Below are 19,744 nucleotides of genomic sequence, written 5' to 3'. Positions count from 1 at the left end.
ATTCTGCCAGCGCATTTCACACCTAATCTAGAGCCGTCTTTTGTCTCCACTAGTCCTATCACCATCTCGTCTCGTTTTGAATACCTGTTAATGTCTCTTCACTTCTGTTTTGTTGTCTCCCAGCCCCCAAACTGGCCTTTTAATCGGTTTAATTTCCTGTGTTTTTTCAGTCCTGACGAAGGGTTTTGACCTGAAACGTTGACTCTATTTCTCTCCGCAGATGTTGCCTGGCCTGCTGAGTTTTTCCAGCATTTTCTGTTGTTGTTATGCATCATTCTAAGTTTATAGCTGCATAGCGGTTAAGGATAATTCCATAATTATTTGAAATTTCTGTTTACAACCACCCCGCCTCTTGCTTTCACATAACTACTTCCAGCTGCGAGAGCACAGTATTTCAAATAATAGATTACTCTTAATTCCTGCTAATATTACCTCTGATTGCTCAATCAGGATAGGTGGATATATATATATTTTGAAATACGAGAAAGATCTTTGTTTTGCACCTTACAAAAGTTATTGTGAAGTGCAGTGTTTTTTATTTGAGTTCTGATAAATGTACGAACAATAGATCATCTATTGGATGGGAATGGAATAATGAAAGTAATTGCTTAGGATCAGGTTAATGCAGTGGATCAAGTTCCACGGGCAGAGCGAGGTATGCTGCTTATATAACAAATAGGCTGATGTATGTAATATAAATCTTATCTATTGAATTTACTTGATTTGCATACCAGAACCAAAAACGGGTGCATAAATTGCAAATTTATTGTCTATTTCTATTTTTCTTCAAGAACGATGGAAAGCAACAGAAATGGAAGCCAAAAGTAAGTAAACTTTGTTTTGTCTAACTGTTTGTGATCAAATGAATAGCTGCTCATAACCAAAAATGAGTGTGGGGTTTTTAAAGCCATTTAGCCAGATTGCTAAGTACTCAACCTAACATTTTCAGAAGTGTTTTTTTTAAAATTTGTTTTTACAGTAATCTGAGATGTGACGTGGACTTTTGGACAGATTTTTATCCAGTAACTTTGTTCTCTGCGTCACTGGTCCTTGATCTTCCCTTAGCACCCCACTGCACTCCTAAGCTCCCACCTCCAAAACTCAATTGAACCATGGAATGGCTTCTGCCCTGTTGGTATGCAATAATACCTAAAGCATTCAATTTGTGTTCGACCCTCCGTGTACATATCTAAAAGTATTGCTAAATTTACAGTGTCCCACAATGCACCATATGCACAACGCAGTCCGTGTCCATATGCAGCAAGACCTGGATAACATTCAGACTTGGGCTGACAAGTGGCAAGTAACATTCGCACCACACAAGTGCCAGGCAATGACCATCTCCAACAAGCGAGACTCTAACCATCTCCCCTTGACATTCAATGGCATCACCATCGCTGAATCCCCCACTATCAACATCCTGGGGGTTACCATTGATCAGAAACTGAACTGGACCAGCCATATAAATACTGTGGCTACAAGAGCAGGCCAGAGGCTGGGAATTCTGCGGTGAGTGTCTCACCTCCTGACTCCCCAAAGCCTTTCCACCATCTACAAGGTACAAGTCAGGAGTGTGATGGAATACTCTCCACTTGCCTGGATGAGTGCAGCTCCAACAACACTCAAGAAGCTCGACACCATTCAGGATAAAGCAGCCGGCTTGATTGGCACTCCATCCATCACCTTCAACATTCACTCCCTCCACCACCGGCGCACTGTGGCTGCAGTGTGTACCATCTACAAGATGCACTGCAGCAACTCGCCAAAGCTCCTTCAACAGCACCTTCCAAACCCGCGACCTCTACCACTTAGAAGGACAAGGGCAGCAGACGCATGGGAACATCACCACCTACAAGTTCCCCTCTAAGCCACACACCATCCTGACTTGGACCTGTATCGCCGTTCCTTCACTGTCGCTGGGCCAAAATCCTGGAACTCCCTTCCTAACAGCATTGTGGGTGTACCTACACCATATGGACTGCAGCGGTTCAAGAAGCCGGCTCACCACCATCTTCTCAAGGGCAATTAGGGATGGGCACTAAATGCAGGCCTAGCCAGCGACGCCCACATCCCATCAATGAATTAAAAAAAAGAACATAAGAAATGGGTGCAGGAATGGACCACTTGGCCCCTCGAGCCTGCACCGCCATTCAATAAGATCATGGTTGATCTTGGGCTCAAAGCCACTTCCCTGCCTGCTCCCCATAACCCTTCACTCCCATATCTTGCAAAAATCTGTCTATCTCCACTTTAAATGTATTTAATGACCCAGCCTCCACAGCTCTCTGGGGCAGAAAATTCCACAGATTTACGACCCTCTGTGAAGAAATTCCTCCTCATCTCAGTTCTAAAAGGGCGACCCTTTTATTCTGAAACTATGCCCATGAGGGGAAACATCCTCTCTGCATCTACCTTGTCAAGCCCCCTCAGTATCTTATATGTTTCAATAAGATCACCTCTCATTCTTCTAAATTCCAATGAGTATAAGCCCAACCTGCTCAACCTTTCTTCATAAGTCAACCCCCTCATCTCGGGAATCAACCGAGTGAATCGTCTCTGAACTGCCTCCAATGCAAGTATATCCTTCCTTAAATAAGGAGACCAAAACTGTACGCAGTACTCAAGGTGTGGTCTCACCAATACCCTGTACAGTTGTAGCAGGACTTCCCTGCTTTTATACTCCAACCCCCAACATTCCATTTGCCTTTCTGATTATTTGCTGTACCTGCATGCTAACTTTTTATATTTCATGCACAAGGACCCCCAGGTCCCTCTGAACTGTAGCATTTTGTAATCTCTCTCCATTTAAATAATTTGCTTTTTTATTTTTCCTGCCAAAGTGGATAACCTCGCACTTTCCCACATTATACTCCATCTACCAAATGTTTGCCCACTCACTTAGCCTGTCTATATCCCTTTGCAGATTCCTCGAGTCCTCTGCACAACTTGCTTTCCTACCCATCTTTGTATCATCCGCAAACTTGGCTACATTAGACTCGGTCCCTTCATCCAAGTCATTAATGTAGATTGTAAATAGTTGAGGCCCCAGCATCGATCCCTGTGGCACCCCACCAGTTACCGTTTGCTTCCGGAAAATGACCCATTTATCCTGACTCTGCTTTCTGTTAGTTAGCCAATTCTCTATCCATGCTAATCTATTACCCCCAACTCTCTGAGCTCTTATCTTATGCAGTAACTTTTTATGTGGCACCTTCTGGAAATCCAAATACACCACATCCACTGGCTCACCCTTATCCACCCTGCTTGTTACATCCTCAAAGAACTCTAGCAAATTTGTTAAACATGCTTTCCCTTTCATAAAACCATGCTGACTCTGCTTGACTGCATTATGATTTTTCAAATGCCCTTCTGAGAAAAGCTGTAGATTTTGTATAATAATGTTGCTTATCCTGATACTTTAATCATTCAACACTGAACAATTTATCAATTACTTCTTGAAAAAAATCAGGATAGTCACCACAGGATAGGACCTCAAAGGTAGTAATCTCTGGATTGCTACCAGTGCCACGAGCTAATAAGTTTAGAGAGAGTAAGATAGATAAGCTAAATACGTGGCTTGAGCAGTGGTGCAAGGGAGAGGGATTTAAATTCTTGAGGCATTGGAACCAGTTCTTGGGGAGGAGTGACCTGTACCAAGGGGACGGTCTACACCTGAACTGTGAGGGAGCCGATGTCCTCGGGGTAATATTTTCTAGGGCGGTTCGGGAGGATTTAAACTAATTTGGCAGGGGGATGGGAACCTAGGTAGTGGAAAAGAGGGAAGTCATATGAAGTCAGAAATAGATGGTAGAAAGGTGAGAAGCAATAAGCAAAGGAGAGAAACACAAAGGGCCAAACTAATTCATAATGAGAGTGTGAAAAAAGCAAGCCTGAAGGCTTTGTATCTTAATGCTAGAAGCATTAGGAACAAGGTGGATGAATTAGTTGTGGAAATAGAGGTAAACAAGTATGATTTGATTGGGATTACAGAAACGTGGCTGCAGGGTGGGCAAGGCTGGGAACTTAACATCCAGGGATATACAATATTTAGGAAGGATCGGCAAAAAGGTAGGGGAGGTGGGGTAGCATTGCTGGTAAAGGAGGGGATTAATGCAATGGAAAGGAAGGATATTAACTCGGATGAAACGGAATCTGTATGGGTAGAAATGAGAAATAGCAAGGGGAGGAAAACGTTAGTGGGTGTGATATATAGGCCTCCAAATAGTAATATGGAGGTGAGGGAAGGCATAAAAAGGGAAATTAGAGAAGCGTGCGATAAGAGCACAGCTGTCATCATGGGTGACTTTAATTTACATATTGATTGGACTACCCAAATTAGTAAAAATTCTGAGGAGGAATTCCTGGAATGTTTTCGGGACGGGTATCTGGACCAATATGTCGAGGAGCCGACTCGAGATCAGGCCATTTTAGACTGGGTATTGTGCAATGAGAAGGGACTTATCAGCAATCTTCTTGTACGAGGCCCCTTGGGTCAGAGCGATCATAATATGATCGAGCTCTCAGTCGAGATGGAGAGTGAGGAAATTGAATCAGAGACTAAGGTCCAGAACTTAAATAAAGGGAATTACGAGGGTATGAGACGGGAATTGGGTAAGATTGATTGGGTGGTGTTTCTGGGGGGATTGACAGTGGATAGACAATGGCAAGCATTCAAAGATAGAATGGAAGAATTCCAGAACATGTTTATACCGGTTTGGCATAAAAATAAACCTAAAAAGGTGACTCAACCGTGGATAACGAGGGAAATTAGGGACAGCATAAAATAAAAAGGCATATCAACTGGCAAAAAAAAGCACCAGACCGGAAGATTGGGGGCAGTACAGGATACAGCAAAAGAGGACAAAGGGATTAATCAGGAAGGGGAAAATAGAATACGAAAGTAAACTTGCAGCAAACATAAAGACAGACTGCAAAAGCTTTTATCGGTATATCAGGAGGAAAAGACTGGTAAAATCCCAAGTCGGTCCCTTGCAGTCCGATTCGGGAGAATATATAATGGAGAATAAGGAAATGGCAGACCAATTAAACTCATACTTTGGTTCTGTATTCACAAAGGAGGACACAAATAACCTCCCAGGAATATCGGCAAACATAGGGACTAATGAGAGGGAGGAGCTGACAGAAATTAGTATCTCTAGGGATATGGTGTTGGGTAAGTTGAGGGGACTGAAGGCCGACAAATCCCCGGGGCCTGATAAACTACATCCTAGGGTACTTAAGGAGGTGGCCCTGGAGATAGCAGATGCTCTAAGGATCATCTTCCGGAACTCCATTGACTCGGGAACAGTACCCGTGGATTGGAGGGTAGCTAATGTTACCCCAATATTTAAAAAGGGGGGTAGAGAGAAAGCAGGGAATTATAGACCAGTAAGCCTTACATTGGTTGTGGGCAAAATGCTAGAGTCCATTATTAAGGATAAAATAGCGGAGCACTTGACAAATGGGGAAAGGATCGGACAGAGTCAACATGGATTTACAAAGGGTAAATCGTGTTTGACTAATCTGCTGGAATTTTTTGAGGAAGTAACTGGTAAAATAGATGGGGGAGAGCCAGTGGATGTGGTGTACCTTGACTTCCAGAAAGCCTTCGATAAGGTTCCACACAAAAGATTATCATGCAAAATTAAGGCTCATGGGATTGGGGGCAAAGTATTAACGTGGATAGAGAACTGGCTGGCGGATAGAAAACAGAGAGTTGGAATAAACGGCTCGTTTTCGGAGTGGCAGGCAGTGACCAGCGGGGTGCCGCAAGGATCTGTCCTGGGACCCCAGCTGTTCACAATATATATAAATGATCTGGATCAGGGAATTGGATGCAATATTTCCAAATTCGCTGACGACACTAAACTAGGAGGAGGGGTGGGCTCTGATGAGGATGTCAGGAGGCTACAGTGCGATTTGGACAGGTTGGGGGAATGGGCGGATACGTGGCAGATGCACTATAATGTGGATAAATGCGAGGTTATCCACTTTGGGGGTAAAAACAGGAGGGTAGATTATTATCTAAATGGCAATAGATTGGGAGATGGGGAAGTGCAGAGGGACCTGGGTGTTCTTGTGCACCAGTCACTGAAGGAGAGCATGCAGGTGCAACAGGCGATTAAGAAGGCAAATGGTATGTTGGCCTTCATATCAAGGGGGTTCGAGTATAGGAATAGGGATACCTTACTACAGCTGTACAAGGTGCTGGTGAGACCGCATCTGGAGTATTGTGTACAGTTTTGGTCGCCCCATCTGCGGAAGGATGTTCTTGCCATGGAAAGAGTGCAACGGCGATTCACCAGGCTGATACCTGGAATGGCGGGAATGACCTACGAAGAGAGATTAAATAGTTTGGGCTTGTACTCACTGGAGTTTAGAAGATTCAGAGGGGATCTCATCGAAACATATAAAATTATGGCAGGCCTGGACAGGCTGAATTCAGAGAGAATGTTTCCAATGGCCGGGGAGCACAGAACCAGGGGCCACAGTCTAAAAATAGCGGGCAAATCATTTAAAACAGAGATGAGGAAGAATTTCTTCACTCAAAGAGTGGTGAGCCTGTGGAATTCCCTGCCACAGAGGGCTGTGAAGGCTAATTCAATAAATATTTTCAAGAGAGAATTGGATATATTTCTGAAGGCTAAGGGGATTAAGGGTTACGGAGAAAAGGCGGGGACGGGGTACTGAACTGGTAAGATCAGCTATGATCTCAGACGAAGATCAGCCATGATCTCATTGAATGGCGGAGCAGGCTCGAAGGGCCGAATGGCCTACTCCTGTTCCTATCTCTATGTTTCTATGTTTAATACTTTTCTGATAAGAACAAGTCCAACTGTCTTGATAATTATTCATAACTTAGAATCCTGATGCCTGTAATCATTTTGGTTGCTCAACTCATGGGCAATAATATTCTTATGATTAGATGATTAGAACTCTTCAGTAGTCCAGGTGGGAACTGCCCAACACCTTTTGCAGAAGTAATATTTACTCATTTTTGATTTGTTCTCTATCCTTCAGTCACTACTATTATGTAGGCAGCTAAGTTGCGCACAGCAAGGTCCCACAAACAGCAAAGTGATAAATAACCAGCTAATCTTTTCAGCCCACCTGAACAGGCAGACAGACAGGGCCTCAGTTTAACATCCCATCCAAAAGATGGCACCAGCTACAAAGCAACGTTCCTTCATTACTGCACTGAAGTGTCCGCCTAGATAATCTGCTAAAATTCCTGGACTGGGGCTTGAATCCTTGATCTTCTAACTCAGTGGCAAGAATGCTACCACAGTGGCAAGCTGACACCTAGTGGCTCAAATATCTTAAATTTCAGATTCTTCTAAATTTGGGCACATTATTTGCTTTGCCCCTTTTTTAGTGTTATCTGAGAGACTGGAGATTTTGATAACCTGTTATTTTCTGTCTTTTCAGCCACCGCAGCCTAACGACTTGGCTGTTATTTGTTTCACCAGTGGAACCACAGGCAAGTACCACTGGGACTCGTGAGTCATTTTCACCTTTTTTTAATGTTTATTCCTGGTTTCCCTTGTCAAAGTGTTAATTGCCTTTTCCTCTGGCAACAAAAAAATCGCAGAACCATATTCAGTGTTCAACGGTATGAGTGCCCCAGTTATTTTTCATACTTCACCCAGATTAGATTCAGGATGAAAACGGTAGAAAATCTGCCGTATGTCTTAGTTCATTTGTGTGGTATCAACTTAATGAGTTTTCTCTTAAAATCACTTTAAAATTGTATACGCTCATATTTCATCATATTTGACTCTGATAGTGGACCGAAGCTGATTTACAATGGGTTAAATAAACTTGATTACTGTTGCTCTTTCAGGAAACCCCAAAGGGGCAATGCTGACGCATAGAAACATCGTGTCTAATCTCTCTGCTTTTCTGAAAGTCACAGAGGTAAACACCAGGTGCTATCATCGTGTCCATATATTTCCGAGTGAAATCCGTAATTTATGTCTTTGCTTTGATGTGCAGCAGTCATGCGAGTTGATCCTCTAGGTGTGATATTTTCTAAGTGAACTTTCATGCCACTCGAGTAAGTTACACCAAAATTAAGGCAGCTCGCCGCCACCTTCTCGAGGGCAATTAGGGATGGGCAATAAATGCTGGCTTTACCAGCGATGCCCACATCCCAAAAATGAATATAAAAAAAGTTCTTTAGGTGAAAATGATTTTATATTGCATTTATAAAGTGACTCATCACATCTCTCATGACACCTAAAGCACTTCATATGCACTGCATTAAGAGCAGTCATTGCTGCTGTGTAGGTGACTTTTCCAACCATTTTATATATAGCAATGTTCCACAAACTGCAATGACATGAATTGTCAGATTATCTATATATTCTTTTTCGTGTTTGAAGGCCAAATGTTGATCTGGGCACTGGGAGAACGTCCTGCTTCTACATGTGATGTCAAACCAAGGTGGTGTGAATCTAACCCCTCCAGGGAGTCCTTCATTGCTTCTCTGTGGAGTTGGATCAGGCCCCGACGTGTTTTACGACAATAATAATCCTTTGCAGAGATGCTCAAGTTGTAATGCAAATACACCCTTTTTTTAAAAAAAGAGAAAGCCGGGCAACATTCCTGTTAAGCTGTGCGGCCATGCACAGTGGTCTGGAGGTCCCGCGCAGGCCGCTCACCGGCTTTTGTTTGCGAGAAACCACGCACGCGCAAAAATTTGAATAGGCCGCGCAGTCACTTAAAGGGGCCGCGCACCAAATAAAAAATAAGAGGGCACATTGAAGCCAGGTATTTCATCCTGCAGTTGGCGAGAACTGTACTGACTTCCAACTGACCTCGGCATATTTACGAGCAGCTCCAATTACCTGGATAGCCATAGGGCGCAGTTGAGCAGTGGCCTTAAAGGGACAGGCTACGTTAGCAGCTAAGTGTTATAATGCTGCAGAGCCCAGACTACCCATAAACAATACCACAGGAGATCTGCGAGCATTTAAGCAGCTGTTCTGCTTTCTGACCAAACTCAACATGATGGCCAGGACCCGTGGCAAGGCAGTATATCCATTGTGCCCATACAACAAATAGAACGACATCTTTTGAAATTTAATTTTTATGTGATACTACTCAGTCTCCCATGGCATGAAATATTTCATGAGCTGCTTGTTTTATGGAATGCTCTCTTTTTAAAAAAATGGAAGTTGTATTGAGAGTAGATCTTTAGCGTTAGTATTGCAAGAATTGCAATGAAATTGCTGCTAACTGTACTTGACCCCTCTGATGAGATGTGTTCAAACTTTGAGAGGTTTTGATAAAAACTATTTCTACTCATCAATGAGTCGGTGACTAATGGGCATAATTATAATATCATCACCGAAAGAATGATTGGAAAGTTAGAGTATATAATAAATATATATATATTTTTTTAAAGAGTGTTAGCACATGGCATGCCAAACCAGAAGCAGAATCTATAAAAGCTTTTAAAAGCAGCATGGCTAAATATTTAAAATGTATGGGGAAATCTTAGAAATTTACGGCACAGAAGGAGGCCATTTTTCCCATTGTTTCTATGCCAGAAATCTCTGCGAACTACTGCAGGTGTAATGGACTAAACACCCTCTCTCTGTGCTGCAGAATTCTATGATTCAAAGTATGCATGTAACATTTTGTTTGACATAAACGGTAGTTTATATATGTAGTATAAAAGTTTGGATTTTTTAGTTTTATTATTCTGAGGTAATTGGTCAGTAGAGCTCCTGAGTCTAACAATGCAATTAACAATAATTGTAGCACTTAAGATGTTGTGATTTCAAGATCTTCTTTCTCTGTAATTTGATTTTTGCTTTCAATTCAATCTCTTTTTTTCTTTCCTTTCACTTCATTGTCTTTCTTCTTCCATAACCCTGCAGAGTATGAACACCCCAACTCCAGATGATACTCTAATCTCTTTCTTGCCTCTGGGTCATATGTTTGAAAGATTGGTGGAGGTAGGTCTCTTTTGATCAACCCAAACCTGAGTTGTGTGTTGTGTTTTTACAGGAACAATGGGTGGTAACACCCAGTGACGTACACATTTCCTTTTTACCACTTGCACACATGTTTGAACGCTTGGTCCAGGTAAGATGCAGAATTTATAGACCTTAAGCTGTAGTTCAAAATTCAGAATGGTTAAGAATTCCCTGTAACGTTTATTAATTTTTTTTATTATTATTCGTTCATGGGATGTGGGCGTCGCTGGCAAGGCCAGCATTTATTGCCCATCCCTAATTGCCCTCGAGATGGTGGTGGTGAGCCACTTTCTTGAACAGCTGCAGTCCTTGTGGTGAAGGTACCCCCACAGTGCTGTTAGGGAGGGAGTTCCAGGATTTTGACCCAGCGACGATGAAGGAACGGCGATATATTTCCAAGTCAGGATGGTGTGTGACTTGGAGAGGAGCTTGGAGGTGGTGATGATCCCATGCGCCTGCTGCCCTTGTCCTTCTAGGTGGAAGAGGTCGCAGGTTTGGGAGGAGTCGCTGCAGTGCATCTTGCAGATGGTACACACTGCAGCCATGGTGCAGCGGTGGTGGAGGGAGTGAATGCCTATATTCTCTAGAGTTTAAAAGAATGTGAGATGATCTCATTGAAGCATACAAAATTCTTAGTCGGCTTGACAGCGTAGATGCAGGGAGGATGTTTCCCCTGGCAAGGGAGTCCAGAACCAGGGACCACAGTCTCCGAATAAGGGGTCGACCATTTAGGACTGAGATGCGAAATTTCTTCACTCGGAGGGTGACGAATCTTTGGAATTCTCTACCCCAGAGGGCTGTGAAGGCTTAATCGTTGAGTATATTCAAGACAGAGATTGATATATTTTTGGATATTAAGGGAATCGAGGGATATGGGGATAGTGCAGGAAAGTGGAGTTGAGGTAGAAGATCAGCCATGATCTTAATGAATGGCGGAGCAGGCTCGAGGAGCTAAATGGCCTACTCCTGCTCCTATTTCTTATGTTCTTAAGGTGGTCCATGCGGTGCCAGTCAAGCGGGCTGCTTTGGCCTGGATGGTGTCGACCTGCTTGAGTGTTTTTGGTGTCGAGCTGCGTGAGTGTTGTTGGAGCTGCACTCATCCAGGCAAGTGGAGAGTATTCCATTACACTCCTGACATGTGCATTGTAGATGGTGGAAAGGCTTTGGGGAGTCAGGAGGTGAGACACTCGCTGCAGAATACCCAGCCTCCTGACCTGCTCTTGTTGCCACATTAAGTTTCTGGTCAATGGTGACTCCCAGGATGTTGATAGTGGGGGATTCGGTGATGGTTATGCCGTTGAATATCGAGGGGTGGTGGTTAGACACTTGTTTGTTGGAGATAGTCATCGCCTGCCACCTGTGTGGCGCGAATGTTACATGCCACTTAACAGCCCAAGCCTGAATGTTGTCCAGGTCTTGCAAGCGGGCATGGACTGTTTCATTATCTGAGGTGTTGCGAATGGCACTGAACACTGTGCAGTCATCAGCGAGCATCCCCATTTCTGACCTTAGGATGGAGGAAAGGTCATTGATGAAGCAGCTGAAGATGGTTGGGCCTAGGATACTGCCCTGAGGAACTCCTGCAGCGATGTCCTGAGGCTGAGATGATTGACCTCCAATAACCACAACCATCTTCCTTTGTGCTAGGTATGATTCCAGCTAGTGAAGAGTTTCCCCCCTGATTCCCATTGACTTCAATTTTACTAGGGCTTCTTGATGCCACACTCAGTCAAATGGTGCCTTGATGTCAAGGACAGTCATTCTCACCTCACCTCTGGAAATCAGCTCTTTTGTCCATGTTTGGACCAAGGCTGTAATGAGGTCTGGAGCTGAGTGGTCCTGGCGGAACCCAAACTGAGCATCGGTGAGCAGGTTATTGGTGAGTAAGTGTCGCTGGATAGCACTGTCGATGATGCCTTCCATCACTTTGCTGATGATTGAGAGTAGACTGATGGGGCAGTAAATGGCCCGATTGGATTCCTCCTGCTTTTTGTGGACAGGACATACCTGTGCAGCTTTCCACATTGTCGGGTAGATGCCAGTGTTTGTAGCTGTACTGGAACAGTTTTGCTAGTTCTGGAGCGCAAGTCTTCAGCATGATGACCAGGATGTTGTCGGGGGCCCATAGCCTTTGCTGTATCCAGTGCGCTCAGCCATTTCTTAATGTCACATGGAGTGAATCAAATTGGATGAAGACTGGCTTCTGTAATGGTGGGGTCCTCAGGAGGAGGCCGAGATGGATCATCCACTTGGCACTTCTGGTTGAAGATGGTTACAAACGCACTTGCATGGTGAGTCCCGCCATCATTGAAGACGGGGATGCTCTTGGAGCCTCCTCCTCCCCCCGTTAGCTGTTTTATTGTCCACCACCATTCATGACTGGATGTGGCAGGACTGCAGAGCTTTAATCTGATCTGTTAGTTGTGGGATCACTTAGCTCTCTCTATAGAATGCTGCTTCTGCTGTTTAGCATGCATATAGTCCTGTGTTGCAGCTTCCCCAGGTTGGCACCTCATTTTTAGGTATGCCTGGTGCTGCTCCTGGCATGCTCTTCTGCACTCCTCATTGAACAAGGGTTGGTCCCCTGGCTTGGTGGTAATGGTAGAGTGAGGGATATGCCGGGCCATGAGGTTACAGATTATGGTGGAATACAATTCTGCTGCTGCTGATGGCCCACAGCACCTCATGGATGCCCAGTTTTGAGCTGCTAGATCGGCTCTGAATCTATCCCATTTGGCACGGTGGTAGTGCCAGACAGCACGATGGAGGGTGACCTCAGTGTGAAGACGGGACTTCGTCTCCACAAGGACCGTGTGGGATTTTGTCTCCACAAGGAATGTTATAACATTTGTATTGCATAGTAACATTTTTGGTTTTCATTTTGTAGCCTCAGTAAATTACCAAACTTCAACTTTTCAGCATTATGAATCACTAGTCACATGCCAGTAAATGACACATTTCAGGTATATACAGTAACTTCACTGATGCCACGTATCATTTAAACCCTCTGATGTGTGAATTCCCTGTATGGTCAAAGATCAGTCAGGATATGAGGAAAGAGAAAATTCACAATTAGAATTTTTTTTGTGCGGGGATAGAATACAGTGTAAAAATTGAAGGCTTGACATCCTCACAACAGATTGGGCTATTCATGTAAAAAAAAATTACATTTTGTTTGGTGGACTGTTCAACTATCCTGCGATGTGAATTTCATGTCTATTAGATGTTGAAAGGATGTGTGCACGTTTAGTTTTAAAAGACAAATTGATAAGAAATTGTTAGTGGAAACAGAATAATTTGGCAATGATTTTGGATTGCTTTGAACAATTACTGATTGGTATTTGCATACCCACAAAGGTTCAGTCCCTCCTCAATAAAGCATTTGCAATAATTTGAAATGTACGTAGAAGTGAACTTTTCAACAAGTATTTGTCAGTTATCTGTCTGGACAGATGGAAGGTAGCTTTGTGTGACTTTTTTTTTCCAATTTGGAGAAAGGAATCCCTTCATCTTGAAAAGTGAACAGGTAAGAGGGATTCAGAGGTTGAAGTAAAGGTGTGTTTTTAGAGAAGCATAGAATAATTGGTATCATTGATGGTTCCCTTCTTGAAGTCTTACAGCTTCTTCCTCTTAAAACTGATCAAGAAGGGTCAGTTTCAACCCCCGCCCCGCCCTGTCTGGCAGAAACCGGGCGGGGGCAGTTAAAATGGAGCAGGGGACATCCCCATTTCGTCTCCGTCCCAATATGGCAGACTGCAATTTCAGATTGCAGGGGGCGAAGACACCGGTTAAAAACTGGGCGGGATCCTTTTTTAAATAGGCAGATCAACCTATCATTACATCGTCAGGGCCCAAATGGATCTTTTTAACCTGAGGGTTCCCTACCAGGCCAAAGCTGCCAGGAGCTGTATCAAGGGCCAGAATGGCCCAGTATGGCATTTAATAAAAAAAAAAAAAAATTAAATTTCCTTGTCAGCCAGGAGGAGCAGGAATGATCCTCCGGGCCTCACCAGGAAGCCTTGCTCCTCCTTTCCTGTTTGCCTTGACGAGCCCTTCCGATCCACTTATCTTGTGCCAGGAACCGTTCCCTTGGGTACTACCTGCTGATTTTCCCGCCCATTTTGGTCAGAAAGTCAGCAAGCAGCATGCCTAATGAGGCACAGGTGTTAAAATCGACCGAACCTCCCTAGTACTATTCCCGGACGGAAAACTCGATTTTTTTTTTTTTATTAACCATTTTTTAAATTTAGTTGATTTTGCTTTTTGCCCTCGCTTTATATTCTAGCTTGCAGTTTGCAAATTACTGAGTTCCACAAATGCTTTTGGAAGCCGGGGTTTGCAGGAAACTGCGGCTGTTCAGTCAGTCGATAGATTTTTGGGCTCTAGGGGAATCAAGGGATATGGAGATCGGGCGGGAAAGTGGAGTTGAGGTAGAAGATCAGCCATGATCTTATTGAATGGCGGAGCAGGCACGAGGGGCCGCATGGCCAACTCCTGCTCCTATTTCTTATGTTCTAATGCAGCTAAACAGGAGGGAAATATTTGAGTTAAACTGAAGGTTTTTAATTTTGTGTGCCGGATCCATACGTTAATGTAGAAATGTTCCTGATATTAAATGCTTATGGTAGAGGCCACCAGAATTTACGTGAAGAAAAAACAGAAAATGCTGGAAATGCACAGCAGCTTCAATCAGCATCTGAAAAGAGATAAGACCAGTTAATGTTTGAGGTATAACCCATTCTCCGAACCCGAAAAGTTAACCCGTCTCTTCTCTTAACAGACGCAGACTAACCCATTGTGCATTTCCAGCAATAGCATGTTTGTTTTCCTTATTTATAGATGTTTATATGAAGTTGCTGAGTTTTATGCTGATATTTGAGTTTTCTTTGCAGATTGTGGTGCTCTGTCACGGTGCTCGGATCGGATTCTTTCAGGGAGACATCAGACTGCTAATGGACGACATCAAAGTTTTGAAGCCAACTGTTTTTCCTGTTGTTCCCCGTCTGCTTAACAGGATGTATGATAAGGTACGCCTGAATTCTTTCTGTAACTCTTAGGTATTGGCATTTTCAATTCCAACTGTTTTACTTTTTAAAAAAAAAAAGAATCAGAACATTGATTTTATTTTCCCCAATTGCTGCATGTAGGTAAGGCTAGTGATTTATCACTGGATATTTTGCCGAAAATCAAATCATGGGACAGTTGTAGGTAAAATTGGGAAAATGATGCTCTCTGAAAGCCAGGTTCAAGTAGAGCTGAGCGTCAGCTTTTGCCCCGCAGCTCTGACTCTACTACATTACAGCCTCTTGTATACTGCAAAGCAGCTCAGTAAATTGCCACATTAAACAGCCAGCTCAACTCCGTCTGATCCATTAACGATAGGTCTAAAGAGTTCTCAAATGAATTTTACGTAGAATTACATAGAAGTTGCAACAAGGAAACAGACTATTCGGTCCAAACAGTCCGTGTTGGTGTTTATTCATTATACGAGCAGTAGTCCTAATCCCATGTACCCATTCCCATGAACCTTTTATCCCCTTTCCTTCAACTGCCTATCGAGTCTATTCTTAAATGTTGCCATTCCCTCTGCTTCAATCACTAACTCTGGTCATGTATTCTACAGACGAACAGCCCTCTATGTAAAAATAAAAAAGGAAGTTTTTCCTGCTCTCTGTCCTAAATCTCATATATTTAATCTTGTATCTAGATCCCTCTGTGATTCTATCTACCCCGTCCTATTCCATCATCCCAGTTTGGCATAAAAATAAAACAAAAAAGGTGACTCAACCGTGGCTAACGAGGGAAATTAGGGATAGCATAAGATCCAAGGAGAGGACATATAAATTGGCCAGAAAAAGCAGTAAACCTGAGGATTGGGAGCAGTTTAGGATTCAACAAAGGAGGACAAAGGGATTAATTAAGAAGGGGAAAATAGAATATAAGAGTAAGCTTGCAGGGAACATAAAAACTGACTGTAAAAGCTTTTATAGATATGTGAAGAGAAAAAGATTGGTGAAGTCAAGCGTAGGTCCCTTGCAGTCAGAATCAGGGGAATTTATAATGGGGAACAAATAAATGGCAGACCAATTAAATACATATTTTGGTTCTGTCTTCACAAAGGAGGACACAAATAACCTCCCAGAGATGTTGGGGAACATAGGGTCTGATAAAGGGGAGGAACTGAAAGAAATCAGTATTTGTAAGGAAATGGTGTTAAGGAAATTGATGGGACTGAAGGCTGATCAATACCCAGGGTGTGATAATCTACATCCTAGGGTACTTAAGGAAGTGGCCCTAGAAATAGTAGATGCATTGCTGATCATCTTCCAACATTCGATGGAATCTGGAACAGTACCCATGGATTGGAGGGTAGCTAATGTTACCCCACTATTCAAAAAAGGTGGCAGGGAGAAAACGGGGAATTACAGACCGGTAAGCCTGACATCGGTAGTGGGGAAAATGCTAGAGTCCATTATAAAAGATGTAATAGCAGAGCACTTGGAAAACAGTGACAGGATCGGACAAAGTCAACATGGATTTACAAAAGGTAAATCATGCTTGACTAATCTACTGGAATTTTTTGAGGATGTAACTGGTAAAATAGATAAGGAAGAACCAGTGAATGTGGTATATTTGGACTTTCAGAAGGCTTTCGATAAGGTCCCGCATAAGAGATTAGCGTGTAAAGTTAAGGCACATGGGATTGGGGGCAAGGTATTGAGATAGAGAACTGGTTGGCAGACAGAAAGCAAAGAGTTGGAATAAACAGGTCTTTTTCCGAGTGGCAGGCAGTGACTAGTGGGGTACCACAGGGATCAGTCCTTGGACCCCAGCTATTCACAATATATATATTAATGATCTAGACAAGCGAACTAGATGTAATATCTCCAAATTTGCAGACGACACAAAGCTGGGTGGGCGTGTGTGGTGTGAGGAGGATGCCGAGAAACTCCAGGATGATTTGGACAGGTTGGTGATTGGGCAGATGCATGGCAGATGCAATATAACGTGGATAAATGTGAGGTTATCCACTTTGGTGGCAAAAACAGGAAGGCAGATTATTATCTGAATGGCAATAGATTGGGAGAAGGGGAAGTGCAACGAGACCTGGGTGTCCTTGTGCACCAGTCGCTGAAGGTAAGCATGCAGGTGCAGCAGGCGGTTAAGAAGGCAAATGGTATGTTGGCCTTCATAGCGAGAGGGTTTGAGTACAGGAACAAGGATGTCTTGCTACAGTTGTACAGGGCCTTGGTGAGACCACACCTTGAGTATTGTGTGCAGTTTTGGTTGCCTTATCTGAGGAAGGATGTTCTTGCCATGGAAGGAGTTCAGCGAAGATTCACCAGGCTGATACCTGGGATGGCAGGAATGACGTATGAGGAGAGATTGGGTCGATTGGGCTTGTACTTGCTGGAGTTTAGAAGAATGAGAGGGGATCTCATTGAAACTTATAAAATTCTGACAGGACTGGACAGACTAGATGCAGGAAGGATGTTCCCGATGGTCGGGGAGTCCAGAACCAGGGGTCACAATCTAAGGATGAGGGGTATGCCATTTAGGACAGAAATGAGGAGGAATTTCTTCACCCAGAGAGTGGTGAACCTGTGGAATTCTCTACCACAGAGGGAGTTGGATATATTTCTTAAGGCTAAAGGGATCAAGGGGTATGGGGAGAAAGCGGGGACCGGGTACTGAATTTGGATGATCAGCCATGATCGCATTGAATGGCGGAGCAGGCTCGAGGGGCCGAATGGCCTACTCCTGCTCCTATCTTCTATAGTTCTATCATAATTTTAAACACCTCTCTTAAATCATCCAGTAACCTCCTTTGTGTTCTCTTCATTTTCTTTCTTCTCTGTGTGTGTGTCTCTCTGCCTGCCTGTCTGGCTCTTTTCCCCCCTCCCGACTGCCATCATACTTTCTATTATGTTTTGTTTAAGTGCTTTGTTGTTCCTGGGTCCTGATGTGACTTCCTCTAGAAGAAGACCCCTTCTAAAAGTAGTCAGCAGGAAAGACCCTGTGACCGCCATTGTAAGATCACATTTCGTTGTGCATTGTGCATTGTACAATGACAAAGTTGAATTATTATTATTATTATTATTATTAAATGATAGAAGTTGTGTATTGCTTTGGTATCTAACAGTTATTTTGCACCCTTCCCAAGTTGTTTAAACTTGCTGACCAGCCAGATGAATGCTTAGAAAATCATCTAGGGATCAGGGTTTACAGTTATGAAGAGAGACTTGAGAAGTGGGGACTTTTCTCACTACAGTGATGATCTGCTGGTGGTTTTCAAGATTGAGGAGTTATGATGAGGAATATAGCAACAGATTATTTCCACTGGTCAGCAAGACCGTAACGAGAGGGCACAAATTTAAGATGGTCACAAACCAAATTTAATGTGAGGCTGGTTAGAACATGGAATTCTCTGCCACAAACCGTTAACTGATTCCATAAATTCTTTTAAAGCACAGTTCGATAGTTACTTGAGAAAGAGGAATATGAAAGGGCAGGAGCTTGGGATTAGACAAGGTGGCTTGTAGAGAATAGCAACGTCACAAACTTGATGGGCTGAATGGCCCATTTCTGTGCTGCAACATTTTATGCTTCAGTGAAAATGAGGGAGACCGATTGTCGCCAAATTTAGATTTCTCAAACACAAATGTAAAACGCAAGTCTTGAGTCATGGATCCATGTGACAAGCCATTTGTTCTTTGACTTGCTTTTGATTGCATACTATTGCTTCAATTGGAAAAGGGGTGGAAATTGGATTAAATAATTCTTTCCAGTTAATTGTCATTTCTAGATTTGGAAAAGAACAAGTCAATTCATAGTTTGTCATAACATAAGACCATAAGATATAGGAGCAGGAGTAGGTCATTTGGCCCCTCGAGCCTGCTCCGCCATTCAATAAGATCATGGCTGATCCGATCTTGGCCTCCGACTCCACTTCCCTGCCCGCTCCCCATATCCCTTGACTCCCTTACCTTTCAAAAATCTGTCTATCTCCAGCTTACACATATTCAATGACCCAGCCTCCACAGCTTTCCAAAGATTCACAACCCTCTGAGGAAAGAAATTCCTCCTCATTTCTGATTTAAAAGGGTGCCCCCTTATTCTGAAATTATGCCCCCTAGTTCTAGATTCCCTCACAAGGGGAAACATCCTCTCTGCATCTACCCTATCAAGCCCTTTCAGAATGTTGTATGTTTCAGTAAGATCCCCTCTCATTCTTCTAAACTCCAATGAGTATAGGCTCAACCTTTCTTCATAAGACAACCCCTTCATCTCCGAAATCAACCTTGTGAACCTTCTCTGAACTGCCTCCAATGCAAATATATCCTTCCTTAAATAAGGAGACCAAAACTGTACGCAGTACTCCAGGTGTGGTCTCACCAACGTCCTGTACAGTTATAACGGGACTTCCCTACTTTTATACTCCATTCCCTTTGCAATAAAGGCCAACACTCCATTTGCCTTCCTAATTACTTGCTGTACCTGCATGCTAACTTTTTGTGATTCATGTAGAAGGACTCCCAGATCCCTCTGTACCTCAGCATTTTGTAATCTCTCCCCATTTAAATAATAATTTGCTTTTTTATTTTTCCTACCAAAGTGAATAACCACGCATTTTCCCACATTAAACTCCATCTGCCAGATTTTTGCCCACTCACTTAGCCTATCTATATCCCTTTGGAGATTCTTTGCATCCTCCATACAATTTGCTTTCCCACCTATCATCAGCAAATTTGGCTACA

The 19,744-nt window shown here is 43.2% G+C and overlaps 1 protein-coding gene across 9 annotated transcripts in view; it reads left to right on the top strand.

The window, feature by feature from the left end:
• The window catches only part of LOC147124073 (long-chain-fatty-acid--CoA ligase 1-like), a 214,499-nt gene that overhangs the window by 155,744 nt on the left and 39,011 nt on the right, over window positions 1-19,744 (top strand). For 7 of the 9 annotated variants that reach the window (XM_085981227.1, XM_085981185.1, XM_085981282.1 and 4 more), the window contains 5 exons: window positions 792-824; window positions 7,429-7,480; window positions 7,844-7,917; window positions 9,888-9,965; window positions 14,879-15,013. In XM_085981227.1, the coding sequence (XP_085837353.1) occupies window positions 792-824; window positions 7,429-7,480; window positions 7,844-7,917; window positions 9,888-9,965; window positions 14,879-15,013 (372 nt within the window). Of the gene's footprint in view, window positions 1-791; window positions 825-7,428; window positions 7,481-7,843; window positions 7,918-9,887; window positions 9,966-10,017; window positions 10,096-14,878; window positions 15,014-19,744 lie in introns of all 9 variants that reach the window. The other 2 variants (XM_085981206.1, XM_085981292.1) reach the window with 1 other exon arrangement.

This window comes from Somniosus microcephalus, chromosome 1, assembly GCF_052327205.1.
Source record: "Somniosus microcephalus isolate GS21.2 chromosome 1, FLI_Smic_1.0, whole genome shotgun sequence".
In the NCBI taxonomy this organism is placed as follows: Eukaryota; Metazoa; Chordata; class Chondrichthyes; order Squaliformes; family Somniosidae; genus Somniosus; species Somniosus microcephalus.
Note: the sequence above shows the minus strand (reverse complement) of the source record. Positions and strands in the feature narration are given on the sequence as shown.